Source organism: Pavona decussata, unplaced genomic scaffold (genome assembly GCF_977016875.1).
Source record: "Pavona decussata unplaced genomic scaffold, jaPavDecu1.1 SCAFFOLD_219, whole genome shotgun sequence".
NCBI lineage: Eukaryota > Metazoa > Cnidaria > Anthozoa > Scleractinia > Agariciidae > Pavona > Pavona decussata.
The window spans coordinates 944,973-960,298 of NW_028145624.1; the positions used below are offsets into that span (position 1 = coordinate 944,973).

General features: G+C 43.1%; 4 protein-coding genes across 4 annotated transcripts; all 4 read right to left on the minus strand.

The window, feature by feature from the left end:
* Positions 1-70: 70 nt before the first annotated feature.
* LOC146459408 (uncharacterized) lies at positions 71-2,519 on the minus strand. The gene is made up of 2 exons (XM_085089542.1): positions 2,110-2,519; positions 71-2,013 (listed from the first exon to the last, which is right to left on the minus strand). Exons 1-2 carry the CDS (start codon positions 2,392-2,394, stop codon positions 1,237-1,239), a joined length of 1,062 nt encoding a protein of 353 aa, XP_084945668.1. The 5' UTR covers positions 2,395-2,519; the 3' UTR covers positions 71-1,236.
* Positions 2,520-6,228: 3,709 nt separating this feature from the next.
* LOC146459409 (uncharacterized) lies at positions 6,229-11,854 on the minus strand. Its single transcript, XM_085089528.1, has 2 exons — positions 11,626-11,854; positions 6,229-6,750 (listed from the first exon to the last, which is right to left on the minus strand). The coding sequence occupies exons 1-2, from the start codon at positions 11,806-11,808 to the stop codon at positions 6,229-6,231; spliced, it is 705 nt and encodes a 234-aa protein (XP_084945654.1). The 5' UTR covers positions 11,809-11,854.
* On the minus strand, positions 8,157-9,843 carry LOC146459410 (uncharacterized). Its single transcript, XM_085089575.1, has one exon. The coding sequence runs from the start codon at positions 9,675-9,677 to the stop codon at positions 8,304-8,306; it is 1,374 nt and encodes a 457-aa protein (XP_084945701.1). The 5' UTR covers positions 9,678-9,843; the 3' UTR covers positions 8,157-8,303.
* LOC146459411 (uncharacterized) lies at positions 9,758-10,612 on the minus strand (the record flags this gene model as incomplete). The annotated part of the gene is made up of 1 exon (XM_085089517.1): positions 9,758-10,612. A coding segment is annotated over exon 1 (564 nt), but the record flags the coding sequence as incomplete, so codon positions are not given.
* Positions 11,855-15,326: the final 3,472 nt, after the last annotated feature.

Here is a 15,326-nt window from a genome sequence, read left to right on the forward strand (position 1 = left end):
TGTAAACCTACCTTTGCTGGTCGTAGGTAAGTGACATTCGTGGTTTAAGAAAACGTCGAAAATCTCAGACAAAAAACCACAAGTAGAACATTGATACACTTCCGTAGCCATTTTGTTTGCGGCTCTTTCGGCTTACGTGACGTTCGCGCTCGGCCGGGGAGACTAAATCCGACACTCATCACGAATGGAACACAGAAAATTCGGTAATTCCGGAAATTTCGGAAAGAAGGGTAAGCTCAAAAGGTAGTCCTAAATTTTCGGAAATTCTTTCCGGAACTTTTCCCGTTCCATTGGATTTCTGACCGGAAATCTCGGAAATTTTGACTGAATGGAAAGCGCCCCAGGTAGACATAGCTGAGTTTTTTTGCTCTGAGTTTTGGAATTTGTTCTTTCGTGTTATCACTAGTGTGGAATTGATCAATCTATTCTTTAGATGATATTTTATACTGTTTATTCACAAGCTGATAAGTATGCAATGCTCATGTAAATCATCCTAAAACTTTTACAGTAAAACCTTGTCCTTTGAAATTCACATTTACAACCACATTGCTTTTGACAAAGATAGAAAAACAGTCAATGCTCCCAACATTGTCCTTTTCAAGGCTGGCCCTTTCTAGTCTGTTCTATACAATTTTGTTTGAAAGTTTACATGAATGTCATCAATCCATGTATAAGCCACTGCAGCAGTTCAGTTTACCAGTGCCACTGATAATTGGCATCAAGCCTCAGTATTTTTGTGACCCTCTGATGTGGTCATGTTAGAAAGACAAACTTGCCCAATTAGTTATTATTATTACAAATGATATGTTTTTTTATTTCTTATTGACATCGAACTTCAACAAAAATTGCTCTGACTAGTGGTATTGAACTGAAAAAATTATTTTCTTTGTGTTGTACATTGCCACAGTTGCTTAAAAGATTGACCACAATATCAATAGTTTCTACAACACCAACAAACAATCGGTAAAATAGTGTTAGAATAACACCTTTTAATAAATTGCAGGTTCTTAGTCCGCTGCCTGCATGTAGTTTGCACTGTTGGGTTAAGTGTGGTATTGAGAAATTACACAGGTTTTAGAGGGTGTTTTCTGATTTTCCTAAGAAAATGCTCCTTAACCTGTATAGTTTTTCAGATCATGTACCAAGCTTATTAAAAAATTTAATATCTTGTATCATTATCTAAGCTGCATTTGGAATGAGAAATGAGGAATAGAATCATTTCAGCTTCTTCTAATATTAAATGTCAATTACTGAATTGTAAACATTGTGTGGATCATCCTTTCCCCATCTCCCCTTTTTCACAATGTTCAGTCCTCCTGAGAATCTAAACTCTGATATCACTGGATACCATACTCTTTTAAGCTTACACAATTCTACAGACATGACTTGACCATGGTGCAGGGCTTTTTTTAGTTTTGGAATTTTTTTCACCCCACAATACCCCAGGATAAACCGTTTTCCATCTGCAACAACCTCAAATTTTAGTGCATTACAATCTGCAATGTTCTCAGGTTCATGTTCAACTCTAATTGGTACCGTTTCCTTTTTAACTCTCAGTTCATAACACTTGTTAAGACCTTCCTGGTATCGTTCCTCCCAGTTCGATCCAATGATAGAGAAATATTCCACAAACTCCTGCTCTTCAGTGCTATGACTGGTATCAGCGTAATGCTCTGGTTCTGAACTGTCGGGATCACTGTCAGATTCATCATCTTCGTCCTCTGAATTAATAAGTAGGTCCCTCAGCGGATCAAGAATCTCTTCTTCTTCGTGCTCGTCTTCTGGATCTCTGTGAGAACGAAAACTGGCGAGACAAAGGCCATTCTCGTGATCGAAGCAATTGCATGATGATGTAACATCGAGATTCAGGGATGGAAGTGTTTGGTCGATCTCCTCGCTATTTGCAATTTTCTTTGGGCGAACAGAAGCTGTCACTGGTGCAGGAACGAGATCAAAATCCCACAATAGAGTAGCAGTAAAAGGTGCAGCTCTCGGATCAGTGTCATCGTAAAACTAAAGAAATTCGCAAACAAAGGATGAGCATACATGGTAAATAACAACCTGAGAAAATATTTTGCATTGTTTTTGAACTAATACAATCGTTCTTACCTTAAAATCGCAACTTGTTTTCAATGACACAAGCGCAGGAGTACTTTCGGAAGCAAACAAAACGTCCACGTTGTGACGGCCATTTGAAACAGGTAAGATAGCAACTCGTCTTTCTGCCATCTTGTCCAAGAAACTAACGTGAACTTCCCGACAGACGAGTTCCACACAATATAAATCACGAGGTCGGGCGATAAAGTTTTCCTTTGAAATACAATGTATATACAACGTGCGACAATTTTGCAGTGCAGAAGCACTTTCACCTGGAATTGTGTTGAACGACGCCATCTCTGCTCTCGAGGCAAGCAGCTGAATCAAGTGATGACGTCACCAAAATTCTCGATATATTTGTTTGAAACACAATGCATCATGGGATACTATTCACTCCTCCTCTGGTTCGTTACTAAAAGATACATTGGAGGTTGCTTGGGTGAGAGGTGGGGGTCTTATCAAGGGGTTCAGTACCCGAAAGAAGGCGCTTAGCGACAGGAGAGGAGCTAGCGACAGAGGACATTTTAGTGTAATGGCTAACCATACTGTTACCCCTCCATCCTACGTAGCGAGAGATCTCGTCCGGGGAACAGCCCATCATGTTAAGGGTGTTCGAAAGAGCGAGCCTAAAGCTATGAGGTGTTTCCCCGCTATCTATCTTCGCGTCTGCGAGGTGCTTGTGCAGACGGTTGTTAACTGCAGAGCTAATAAAAGGTCTTGAGCTGACAACTTTACGACGGTCAGTAGTCCTAAACAAATACCCGCCAGCTAGCTCGATGGCAAGTAACCGACAAACGGACAGATAATATTGAATCCAAGAAACGGGGCAGACCTCGGTAGCCCTAAAGGGTTCTAAAATAAATGGACGAGCTGAATCACCCCGAAAAGTCTTAGTTAGTGTAAAGTTAAGCAAGAACCCCTTACGATCTCTGAGCCTAAACACTTGATTCGCCAAAAGGCGCCCGAGATCCGACGCCCGATCTCCGGTAAAGAAATCAACAACGAAGAAGGTGGTGTCCCTAACCAAGATGTATTTATCGACAGAGGAAAGGTGACCGCTCGCTGTAATAGAACCCCTAAGAAAATTTATTAATTTAGAAAACTTAACAAAAAACAAAGGGACTGCCTGGGTTAGCACTATAGCTTTATCCGCCTGCTCCTCCCGAACAAATTTAAGATACTCTTTAATTCTGGGATGTGCCACGGGATAAGAATCGTGCAAACGGCCTAGCTTATCAAAGATGGCCCTCAACTTCCCTAACAAGGAATCTACCGACCCAGCAGCTAAGCGAGTCGGACAATTACAATCAACTTTAGAACAAGATTGACTATGTAACACTGTCCTTCCTGACTTGTCTTTGCTCATCAAGAATCTAATAATATCGTCAGAAGTACATGACGGAGTGTCTTTCGGGGGAGATAGAGTAGCTAGGAAATCCAAAAGCTGCTGCTCAAGGGCGGACTTCTGTCGCTGGTAGGGCTTGCCTTTAAACACATCTGTATATTCTTGGAAACGTTTGGCAATCTCCGCATGGTCCACCGTACTGGTTGACACAGCAATCTTCTTAACACACGTCCGTGAACCACAAGCTTGACAAAAGTTCCCGTCCACATCGTTAGGGTATAAACAAGCAGGACAACGCCGGGCAGCTTTCCAAGGCCTTGAAACCTAAGGATCCAGGTAACGATATGACGAAGATGTTAACACTAGCAGACAAACCGAAACGCCCAGAGATCCCACTGTAGGGGGCGGGACACCCATTCCTGGGAATGCCAGGAAGGAAAAAGAAGAACCGAACTTGAACCCTTCTTGCCCAAAAGAAAACGATCGACTACGAAAGCTTGGACAGTTGCCCACCAGAAAGGTCTAGGACGAATATCTGGGGCAATAAGTGAAAAGGCGCCATGGAATTCTTGGTCGATGACGTGGCGAAGAAAAGGCCCAATAAGAACGAAAGGTGGAAACACGTAAATATTGTGTCCCGACGGAAGGGAATTGGAGAAAACGTTGACGCCAGCGGATCCGGGGGTAGACCAAGGCGTGTAGTGGGGGAGGGGGGTACCGTTTCTGTTCCTTTGACAGTTGCTGTCCAAGGACATTAAATCGAAAGAATGGGGACCGAAAAAACGCTCCACACAAAGCCAAGCTTCAGGAGATAGCATGCAGTCCAAATCTGAATGCTTTCGCGAGGGCTCATCAGCGGGATTACTCTTCGAGGGCATGTAGAAAGTTTGAATGCTGAAGTTCTGGTCGCGACTGCAGCGGCGTATCCCCTTGATGACCTCGTTAGCTTCAGAATTCCTGCAACCATCGTTGTCCAGTGCAGACTTGAGGACCTTGTTGTCAACATAGACATCAACACGGGAGTTTGACAACTGCCCTTTAAAGGAAATAAGGGGATTTAACAGAGCCCTTGACTCCAACAGATTCACATCCGTGACAGACTCAGAAGGCCAGTAATCCCTAGAAACCAACTCCCTTCCGTCCCGGGACAGGACCGCACCCCAAGCACGTGTCGAGGCATCCGAAAAGAGTGAAACCGATACATGACGCTCGGAGCGCCAAGGGAAACAATCCAACCATTCATCGAGGAAACGCCAGTAGAGAACCTCTGCACGGAGGTTTCCTTCAACAGGAACGTGAGGCTTGGAGGAGTGACAAAGTTGCGAGATGGCCTTAAAAATTTCTCTGACGCAGAGTTTGCAACCGGGAATGGCCAAACTGAAGGAGATCACCTTCCCTGCAAATCTCTGAAGTGTCTTAACACCAACGTAAGAAGACAATAAAACTTCCTCCCTGAGGACTTTGAACTTTAGCTTCTTGTCAGGCGGGAGTAGGAATGCCTGGCGGGAGGAATCGCAAATAAAGCCGATAAAACGAACCACACTGGAAGGGACACTCTGCGATTTGGCGAGGACCACAAAGTAACCCGCTTCTATGAGAAGATAACACAAAATATAGGCGGCGGCCTCAGCCAAAACTCTGCTAGGAGGTAAAAAGGACGCAGCTGGCGCCCGGTAGAGCTGACCAACGTGACGATCATCCATATACTGAGACACAGGGACTCCGAACGAACGTGCTGCGCTTGTAACCGCAAGGCCAAGATTGTGGTATATATAGGCACTCGCTTTCCACCCAAACGGGAGAGTACAAAACACAAAATAAACGCCATTCCATTCCAAGCCAAAGAAGGTACGCAATAAAGGGTGGAGAAGAACATGCTGATAGCCGCTTTTATCATCAAATGACATCTGAAAATGGCCTGGGAGGACATACCTGGGCAAGTCTGGAAGGTGGTCCAGCTTAAAGGGGAGGTCTAGTATCCACAAATTCAAAAATCGTTCGTCATGGCATAAACGAGGCTTGGAAGGCTCCACTGTAAGGGGGAGGACCAGATGTGGAGGAGAGATTGCGCCAACCCTGCCCCATATCGCGAGAACCCCAGCGCTTACCCAATCGGTGATGAAATCCCTGAATCGCTCACATATCTTTGCGTTCTTAATATGCATGGGAGGGGGAAGCTGCGAATTGTACAAAGAACCTTTAAAGTTCCCCTTGAAGGGCTTGAAGAAACGATGGATTTTAATGCCCTCCTTGATTATTTCCATAAAATCCACCTGAGTAGAACTACGCCCGCTGAGCAGGTGTTCCCATACCGGCACGTGGTTGTGGATTGCGCCCGCTCTAAAGTGCTGAGGGTGAAAGAACCTAAGCTGTTCTAGCGTCGCCAAACTTGGGCAGGCTGCGACCATACTTGGTGAAGGGAGGGGGCCAACGAAGGGGTGGGGTGCCTGCCTTATATCACACAGCGGAATTACGTCTTTTGAAGAATCTGCGGCAACAGCAACTCTGGCAAAGAAAGACGAAGGGTCCTAAAGGTGAACAAAGGAAAACCCGAGTGAGAAACCAAAAGGAAGCATGCAGGGAACCCACCCTTCGTTGACCCCGAGCTCCGAACTAGGTCCGAAATTGAGACACAGAGCAGGTCCCCCCAAGGTCAACGAAGAGAGCGGATAACGATATGGAAAATAAAAACAAAAATAAATAAATAAAACAAATGAGCCCAGAGACAACAATAATTTATTACACCAAAGATACAGGGTGAAACTGTTTAGGGAGCCAAGAAAGAACTAAGAACCCCCGGCTCGTCCGCGACCATTCTGGCGTCCTGGTGGGATGTTGCGGCAAGAACGGGCATAATGTCCCCATTTCAGGCAGCGAAAGCACTGAACGCTTTGCTGGGGAGGGTAAGGAGATGGCCTGCGGACAACGGAACGATAACCAGGCGACGGAGGAGGGGCCTTGCCCACGCCCTTTAAAATGGTGTTTGCTTCTTTAGCAATCTTGGCGCACACCGGATCTCCTATCAAACCAAGATACAGCCGCTGCAGCTGAGAATGCTCCAGGACGTCTGATCGGGATCTTATCTCATCTAGGGCCGCCGCGTACTCGTCCGCCTTCTGATGGCTCTCATACCTGGCGAGTCTGACCAAGGACTGCAGTAGATCTAGCGCCTCAAATCTGTCGAACATGGCCGACGGGCGGCTGACATGCCTTCTCAACGCTGCGAGAGCAGATTCGGAACTCTCCGACGTTCTCAGCTGCTCCAACGACTTGATTTTATCTTCCAATATCTTTATACGCGCAGTGGCCTACGACAAAAGATGAAAAACCCAGTAAGCCCACGTTAAATCCTGACGTGTTATTATAAACTAGACAACGCATGGTACTTAATTACAATAACATCTTGCTTTCGCGAGTGCTTAACGCGAGAAGTCACTATGCAACAAACCCCATGCTTCTTGCCTTAACAAGGAGACAATAACATGCTTTTCTCACCAGCGGAATACACAAAGTCGAAACGAAATAGCTTGAAGCACCCACCAGTGCCTAACACAATCCAGCGCCGTGCGAGAATCACGTGACCTCCACCTGCGATATGCACAAACCATAACGCAACAAACACGCCGCCTTACTAGCGGTATCCGCAAACTCTAACGTAAAAAGCACGTTGCCTTAGCTTGCGGTATCCGCAAAACCGTAACGCAACAAAACGCTGCTACCACAAGCGGCATACCCAAAACTGTAACGTAACAAACACGTTGCCCTGACTAGCGGTATCCGCCAAATTGTAACGCGCACGCAACAACACGCTGCCTTCACTAGTGGCATCCGCAAAACTGTAACGCGCGCGCAACAACACGTTGCCTTCACTAGTGGTATACTTAAAACGGTAACACAACTACGTTGTCTTCACTAGTGGTATCCGCCAAATTGTAACGCAACAAACACGTCGCCTTTACTACTGGTATCCGCCAAACTGTAACGCAACAACACGTTGCCTTCACTAGTGGTATCCGCCAAAGTGTAACGCAACGACAGGTTGCCCTCACTAGTGGTATCCGCCAAACCGTAACGCAACGACACCCTGCCTTCACTAGTGGTATCCGCCAAACTGTAACGCAACGACACGTTGCCTTCACCAGTGGAATACCCTAAACTGTGACGCAACAACACGTTGCCTTCACTAGTGGTATCCGCCAAACTGTAACGCAACAACACGTTGCCTTCACTAGTGGTATCTGCCAAACTGTAACGCAACGACACGTTGCCTTCACTAGTGGTATCCGCCAAACTGTAACGCAACGACAAGTTGCCTTCACCAGTGGTATACCCGAAACTGTAACGTAACAACACGTTGCCTTTACTAGTGGTATCCGCAAAACTGTAATGCAACAACACGTCGCTTTAACTAATGGTAAACTCAAAACTGTAACGCAACAACTGTGTTGCCTTAAACAGTGGCAATCGCAAAAACCGTAACGCAACTTACCTTTTTACACAAAAAGCAACACAGTGATAGTGCAAACAAACCCGCGTGCGGTGGCGAAAATGAAATGCCAAAACATATAAGCACGCGAAAACCCAACAAGAGAGCCTAATAGGGAGAAAATGCGCAAACAAAACTAAATTGTAAAGAAAACCGGCAAATACGAAAAAGAAGCAAAGACTTAGAAAAACATTTGACTATAAAAAATTGCGATAAAACATTTCGTAAAAACATTATAAAAAGGTTAAAAAACACGACGTTTCGATGTACATTACATCATTATCAAGTGAAATTAAAAATGCAAGATTGCGGCTATAAATACAAAAATGGACAATAGATATTAATTAAAATAGTAGCATTGAAGAATGCTACCGGTTAAACAAAAAGTTTCGCACGTATAGAGTCCGTTTGAGTGTTCAAGCAAGGCTTAAGTTTCTTGATGTACAGCATTTCAAATACCAAACAATCAAATTTGCTCTGACACTTTCTCAAGATGTTAAAATGGCCCTGATTCAATAGGTGTTTGCTCCCGTGAGCTTCAAGAAAATGTTTGCCAATTGCCGAGTTCTTGTGCTCAGCAACGCGTTGAAAAAGGTGTCTGGCTGTATAGCCGACATAATCTGCATCGCACAGATCACATGAGAAATAGTAAACAACGCATTGCTGATTCACAATCGACGGCTTAACTTCCCTAGGCTTAAGATCATGTTCTAATTTCCTACTAACAAAAACTGGCTGCAATATGGGGCCAATCTTATTACTTAGGTCGTTAAATTGCCTGCGAACCGCATTGGCAGCTACTTGATCCTTAAAAGGAAGGATAATTCTGATCTTACGACCGCCTTCAGGCTTCTCTTCCGCTGCCTGTTCCGATACATTACGAAGAAAATTACTAATGATGGAATCTATGAGAGCCCTAGGATAATCTAGGCGACTGAAAATTGAGCGCAATTTGTTACATTCTAAATTGAAAGCTTCTGTTGTGGAACATAGAGCGTACGCGCGATGTAACATTGTTTTCACTAAAGACACCTTGTATCGTTTGTCGGTATGGCTATGGTAATGCAAGAGTAAGCCACTGTTCGTTTGTTTCCTGTAAACTTGAGTTTCAAGTTTAGTCCCACACTTGATGATTTCAATGCCAATAAAAGGAATCCTACCACTGACAGGGAGTTCCATTGTAAATTTCATGCTGGGATGGAGACCATTCAGAGTATTGAGAAACTCAGAGGCAGCGTCACCACTAGGCATTTTAGCCAGGGTATCATCCACGTAACGTTTGTACAGGTCAGGCATCAGACCATCACGGGAGAGCTTCTCTTCCAGGTGACACATAAAAACATTAGCCATCAGAGGACCAAGAGGGGAGCCCATGGCCACCCCATCAGTCTGTTCATACAAAAGACCATTGAACTGGAAAAGCTGGTTGGTTGTAGCAATTTCCAGTAATTTGGCAAGCTGATCCTTCTGCAAGTTAAGGCCGTAGGTCTTGTTGAACCAATCGTTGGTGAACGCTTTGTGGACTAGGATGTTAATCGTCTCACTCAAAGGTACGTTGGTGAAAAGTGATGTCACATCATAGGAGACTAAGATGTCATCCTCATTCACGGAAATGGTACGGATTTCATCAGCAAAAGCAAAGGCATCAGTGATTGTGTAGTCATTGATGGAGAGTGGCTTAAGTTTCTCTTCGAGCCATTTGGCGAGATTGTAATTGTAGGCGCCAGTTGCTGATAAAATGGGTCTCATACTCAGTGTGGCTTTATGGGTCTTCGGAAGGCCATACAAGTGTGACAATCTGGAACTCTTCGGAGAAAGCGAGTTAGCGATCTCTTCAGGTAGAATTTGACGTAAGGCTGTGCGCAACTCTTTTTCTTTCTGTAAGAGCGGGTGGAAATGTTGAGCTGGACGTCCAGCCTCTTTGGTCGCTTTTCATCAACATGTACGAACTTAGAAGTGTTATCGATTGAAGCAGCGCTTAGAAGACGGATGTATTCGGTTTTGTCCATTACCACTACGCCAGAACCTTTATCAGGCTTGGTGATTATGATGTCGTCACGTTTCTTCAAGCGATTAAGAGCATTCAAAAGAGCCTTTGGTGGTTTGGGGCTTGTACGATGGATATAGTTCAAGGCGATTGAGCGTAGAGTTGAGCTTGCCAGTTCCTTCTCAGAATCATCCAACAACGGCTCTATTTTCCAATATGCTTTCTCAAAGCTCGCATGTATGTCGATGGGCGAGACCTTTTGTGGTACTGAAAACTTCAGACCTCTGCAGATAAGAAGCTTCTCGAAGAACGTAAGGCGATAAGAAGATAGGTTGTTTATATGCTCATTGACATCAAGCTTCTTTGATATTAATCGCGAGATTTTGCTGACATGGCCCTTCATCATTTCTTCGTACTGGTTGTTGCGTAGAACACTCAATGTTCGCAAGATGGCGATGAAGCGAAGCAAAGAGCATTTATCTCGGAGATCTTTGTAAGCATTCTGTACTTCTTCTCTGAGGTGTTTGAGCTGGGAGAGTTTGAAACTCAATTCCTCTTCGATGACATCCTTTTGATAAGTTTCTGAAGATTTCTTCCATTTGCGTGCTCTTGTACGGTCGACTTGTGCGAAAGTTGGTGTAACACCAAAGTTCAAACATAAACGTAAAAATTCAATGGCGCCTTCGCATTTGATGAGGCGTTGACTACAGGCAATTTAACGACCTAAGTAATAAGATTGGCCCCATATTGCAGCCAGTTTTTGTTAGTAGGAAATTAGAACATGATCTTAAGCCTAGGGAAGTTAAGCCGTCGATTGTGAATCAGCAATGCGTTGTTTACTATTTCTCATGTGATCTGTGCGATGCAGATTATGTCGGCTATACAGCCAGACACCTTTTTCAACGCGTTGCTGAGCACAAGAACTCTGCAATTGGCAAACATTTTCTTGAAGCTCACGGGAGCAAACACCTATTGAATCAGGGCCATTTTAACATCTTGAGAAAGTGTCAGAGCAAATTTGATTGTTTGGTATTTGAAATGCTGTACATCAAGAAACTTAAGCCTTGCTTGAACACTCAAACGGACTCTATACGTGCGAAACTTTTTGTTTAACCGGTAGCATTCTTCAATGCTACTATTTTAATTAATATCTATTGTCCATTTTTGTATTTATAGCCGCAATCTTGCATTTTTAATTTCACTTGATAATGATGTAATGTACATCGAAACGTCGTGTTTTTTAACCTTTTTATAATGTTTTTACGAAATGTTTTATCGCAATTTTTTATAGTCAAATACGAAAAAGGTTGCGAAAAAGAAACGCCCGACAAACGCCACGAAAACAAAACAAAAACAATAGCAGATGCAACATAAAAACCGACAAATACCAAAGCATAAATAAACCCACGCAAGGCGGCGAAAAGAAAACACCCGGACAATGCCGGGAATAAAATACAAGAAAGTCAAATTGCGTATAACGAACTGCAAAACATACTGGGCAAAAATAAAACTGAACTGGAGCGCCGCGGAGACGCAAAAAGGCCTAAAAACAATAAGCATGAAACAATAGCCCTGAAACAAAGCTAACGAGGCACACCCAAAAATGAAAAATAAATAAACTAGCGGCGAACGTAGGTACAAGAGCTACGGGCAATGAATAGCACTAAACATGGCTAGGACAAGAATGTGCTACCAAAAGAAAAAAATTACCTCCTCTCCTGCTCCTCCGGCTGGGCCCGGGTTTGCGTCGGGAATTGGAACTGGCGGTGGAACAGCTTGGTCGGCCACCAGCGGGTCTTGAACAACTTGAACTTGTGGAGGTTCAACTGCATTTGCAGCAGCCGGCGCGGTAGCGGGCGCCGCCGGTGGCGGAGGAAGTTCAACATCTGCCATAAGAACAAGTCTGCTGGTGGCGGTTGACTGTAAACTAGAAGCGAAATTCGGCCAATGTCCCGGAGTACGGTTAAAAAGACCACGTCTCAAGCGGGGTGGCGAAATATATACTCTAAGGCCGCAAAGCATCACCATCGCAGCAGGCATGCGCGGAAACGGGGGAATTCAAACACATTATGAAAAACTCTGCCATGAGCTAATTAATTATGCAGTGAGAATCGCTGTAAATACAGTGTTGGTCTCCAGCCATGGGTGTCTCAATGTACCCACAGTACTCCCCACTGGGCGGGTGTGGAGTAGTGCGTGCACATCGAGACACCCATGGCTGGAGACTAACACTGTATGTATTACTTTAAATACATGTCACCTTGGTGTGACATTAATGAAAACTATTTATTAATATTATTATTATTTTTTGAAAATTTCAAAGCTGTACAGGGAACTCAACTCTAACAGCGATTATGAAACTTCAAAGTCAAACATTGTTTCCTTGTAATACAAAGGAAAAAAAATCTCACTGTGTTTCAATGAAAAAAACATTTTGATGTAAGTGAAATAACAAAAATGTCTAGCACTATAAAGATCATAGTTAAATAGATACCTTAAAGTCAGGTAGAGAAAACAAGAGCGTGATTTAATTTTCAATAACATCAACTTCTAAAAATACACAACTTTGCAGCCATACAGCATTATTGAAGTATTTTTCCAAAAGGTGAACCATGTTCAGCAGAATACTTTCTTACAATCCAATATCCTGTTTGTTCAGGGATCTTTCTTGGTAGCAAAATTTTCAAACAAAGCAAGCATTGCTTGTGACTGTTGTTGCTGTTGGGTTACAATCGACCGCATGGTTTGAAGTTGTTGCTGCTGAAGTCTCTCCTGCTGTCTCTGCTGTTCTTGCTGTTGTCTTTGCTGATCCTGGTGTTGCTGCTGGGTCATCTGCAGCATGTCTTGCTGTATTTTAAGTTGCTGTTCAGAGAAATGGGTAATTCTTCCCTCCTCTTGCTTTTTCAGTTCTATTTCCTCTTTCCTTAAAGCAATTGCTTGCTCTGACTTGTCTTGTAGGTAGCTCACAGTATCACCAACACTCTTTCTGCCCTTTTTGGGCCGAGCTTCCTTGTTGCTATCTGGCTTTCACTCAATTTCTCCATGGCTTTTAACCTCATTTTCTCTGCTCTCTCTTTTTCTGCCTTGGCTTTTTTCTTTTTGGTCTCATCTTCCTCTTCACCCACTTCTTCTTTCTCACAAATTTCCTCAAGCATTATATCTATTTTAGTCATTTCTGGATTGGTGCCACTAGCTCTCTCCTCTGACATCATTTTTTGCTTGTGCTTCTGGATCAAAAGCTTTAAACGATCTATTACGGATTTTTGTGCAACAATGAATTTACAGCTGGATACTTCATTCAACTTTTCAGAAAGCTGTGACCATATTTTACCCCTTTCAGAGCTACCTTTGCGAGTGGAATAGAGATCCGAGCAGAGGACCTCTCTTAAAAATATGTCATCATGCTCCGGTTTCCACTGCATTACTCTAAAAATAAATAAACAGAAGAATGTCAACTGCCATATTTATTTGATTTTTAATGTTTGCTTGCCCTATGAATGAACTAAAAAATGTATTTAAAAACGGCTTTCACGGAGATTAAAAAAGGATAAGCAAACTTAACCATGTTGACTGCACCAGAAAAACTGCAGAAAACTTTTCCCATAAGCTTACATGAACACTAGATTGCAAAATAAAATAACCTTTAAAAACACTTTTGATCAGTGCACATTAATTTTCAATTATATATTTTTGGCACATTGTTTTTTACTCCAAAAATTCTGGGGGGGCTCAAGCTCCTGCTACGGGCCTGAATACATTCGTGTTTGCGGTGCACAAATAGCGGAATATTGCAGGAAATCTCTCATCTGAAAGTCATATGCTAACCAAAGATGTATTGAGAAAATAGGAGCAAGCCAAAACGTAAGGGAAACACAATAAGCGTCATCAGAAGCAGAAAATTAAACAAATTATACTCAAGTGACTTGTCACGAATTTGTCCCTTACTCTCGAAAAACTCTTATCATTACAGGAACTCCTTACCTGTTGTCACCACTGGAGGTTCCAATTTGAGGAGACGGAATAAATTCGTCAATTCGATTACTTCTAACCATTTGCTTTCCAACTGCAAAGAAACCATTACGAGTAACTAAATGGCGGAGCTTCGGCCCGAGCGGCCAAATAAGCCAGTTTGGAGTTTCATGGTTGTCCCGGGGACGCATGCGCAACTTTAAAAAATGCGCGGGACTGAGCACTAATCGGGATAAAACTGTAAAACAAATACAAGGATTCTGTGCTTTGGATGAGTTGCTTTCTAAACATAAACGTCACAAAGGTAGGTGAAACTGCAGTTATGATTAAAAAGTATCGTCAGCATGACATAAGTGATTCCAAAAATGGCTTTACCCTCGGTCTTTTTTCTGAATTGAAGGCCGGTGAACAGGTCTTAAACTATACTCTTGTTACTGATTGCAGACCCTTTCCTTCCCTCGTAAATCCCCGAAAATAAACAAGGATGAGAATTTGTGCTGTCGTTGGTTGTAGCAATGGCTTATGCAGGCTACAGAAATGGAGAAATGAGCTCTGTAAAGCCCCGTCTACACGAGCAATTTTTATGTGGCAATTTTTATTTTCCCGTGTAGATGGCTCGACAAATATTTGTTGTTAATTTGCGTCAGTAATAACTGATTTCGCACAGCCATGGAAAGGCAAAAAGCAAGATGCGAAAGTCAGAAGACGGGCCAGACGTGTTGCAGCTTTAGGCGCGTTTGTAGTGATGACAATGGTGCAGAGAATAGAAAAGAGCAACATACAGCGGGGAAAGTGCATGTAACCTCATCCAAGAAACTGCATTCTTCAAAAAATTTCCACTTTGAAACGTAGATATTTTTTACACGAGAGCCAGTACCCTTACTCTTTTTGATTTTACGCACCTCCTCGTGGTAAAATGTTCGTAAGCTTTGTAGTTTAGCTATAAAAATAAATAGGAGTAGACTTAAGTTGAGACTTGACAGTTATCAAATATTGCTCTTCAGAATGACAAGAATCGACTTACATATGTAAGGTTAAGTAATTTTTTCTCATAAATATCGAAATATCATGTAATCTTAAGGAATATTTCATTAAGAGTGTATTTAGTTTAAGAAACAACAAAACCATTGACCTTACTTTTAATGGCGGGAAGGTCTACGTCTGGCCAATCTTCTCTTAGTATGGCAAGAATCTCTTCGTATTCCTTCTTTTTCGTATTACGGTTCGTATATTTCTCGCTGCGACTATTCCACAAACTTTCCCTATCTCGCAATGCCTCTAGTAATAAGGAAACACTTCTGTCCATCTAGAAGATGTACTCGAGGAAGCCGCCATGCTGGATGCGCAAATGTTAGGGACTGTAGGGACTGGCTTCTACAGTTGACGTTGAAAAAATTGTCACATTTTATGTGGCATCTCGTCTACACGGACAATTTTTTTTA

What these genes read in the sequence shown, in the direction of transcription:
- LOC146459410 (XM_085089575.1), bottom strand. Translation starts at nt 9,677, where the DNA reads ATGAGACCCATTTTATCAGCAACTGGCGCCTACAATTACAATCTCGCC.
- LOC146459408 (XM_085089542.1), bottom strand. Translation starts at nt 2,394, where the DNA reads ATGGCGTCGTTCAACACAATTCCAGGTGAAAGTGCTTCTGCACTGCAA. An exon ending in AAACAAGTTGCGATTTTAAG is followed by an intron (nt 2,014 to 2,109) that starts GTAAGAACGATT and finishes GAATTTCTTTAG; the next exon opens with TTTTACGATGACACTGATCC.
- LOC146459409 (XM_085089528.1), bottom strand. Translation starts at nt 11,808, where the DNA reads ATGGCAGATGTTGAACTTCCTCCGCCACCGGCGGCGCCCGCTACCGCG. An exon ending in CCGGAGGAGCAGGAGAGGAG is followed by an intron (nt 6,751 to 11,625) that starts GTAATTTTTTTC and finishes CTTTTGTCGTAG; the next exon opens with GCCACTGCGCGTATAAAGAT.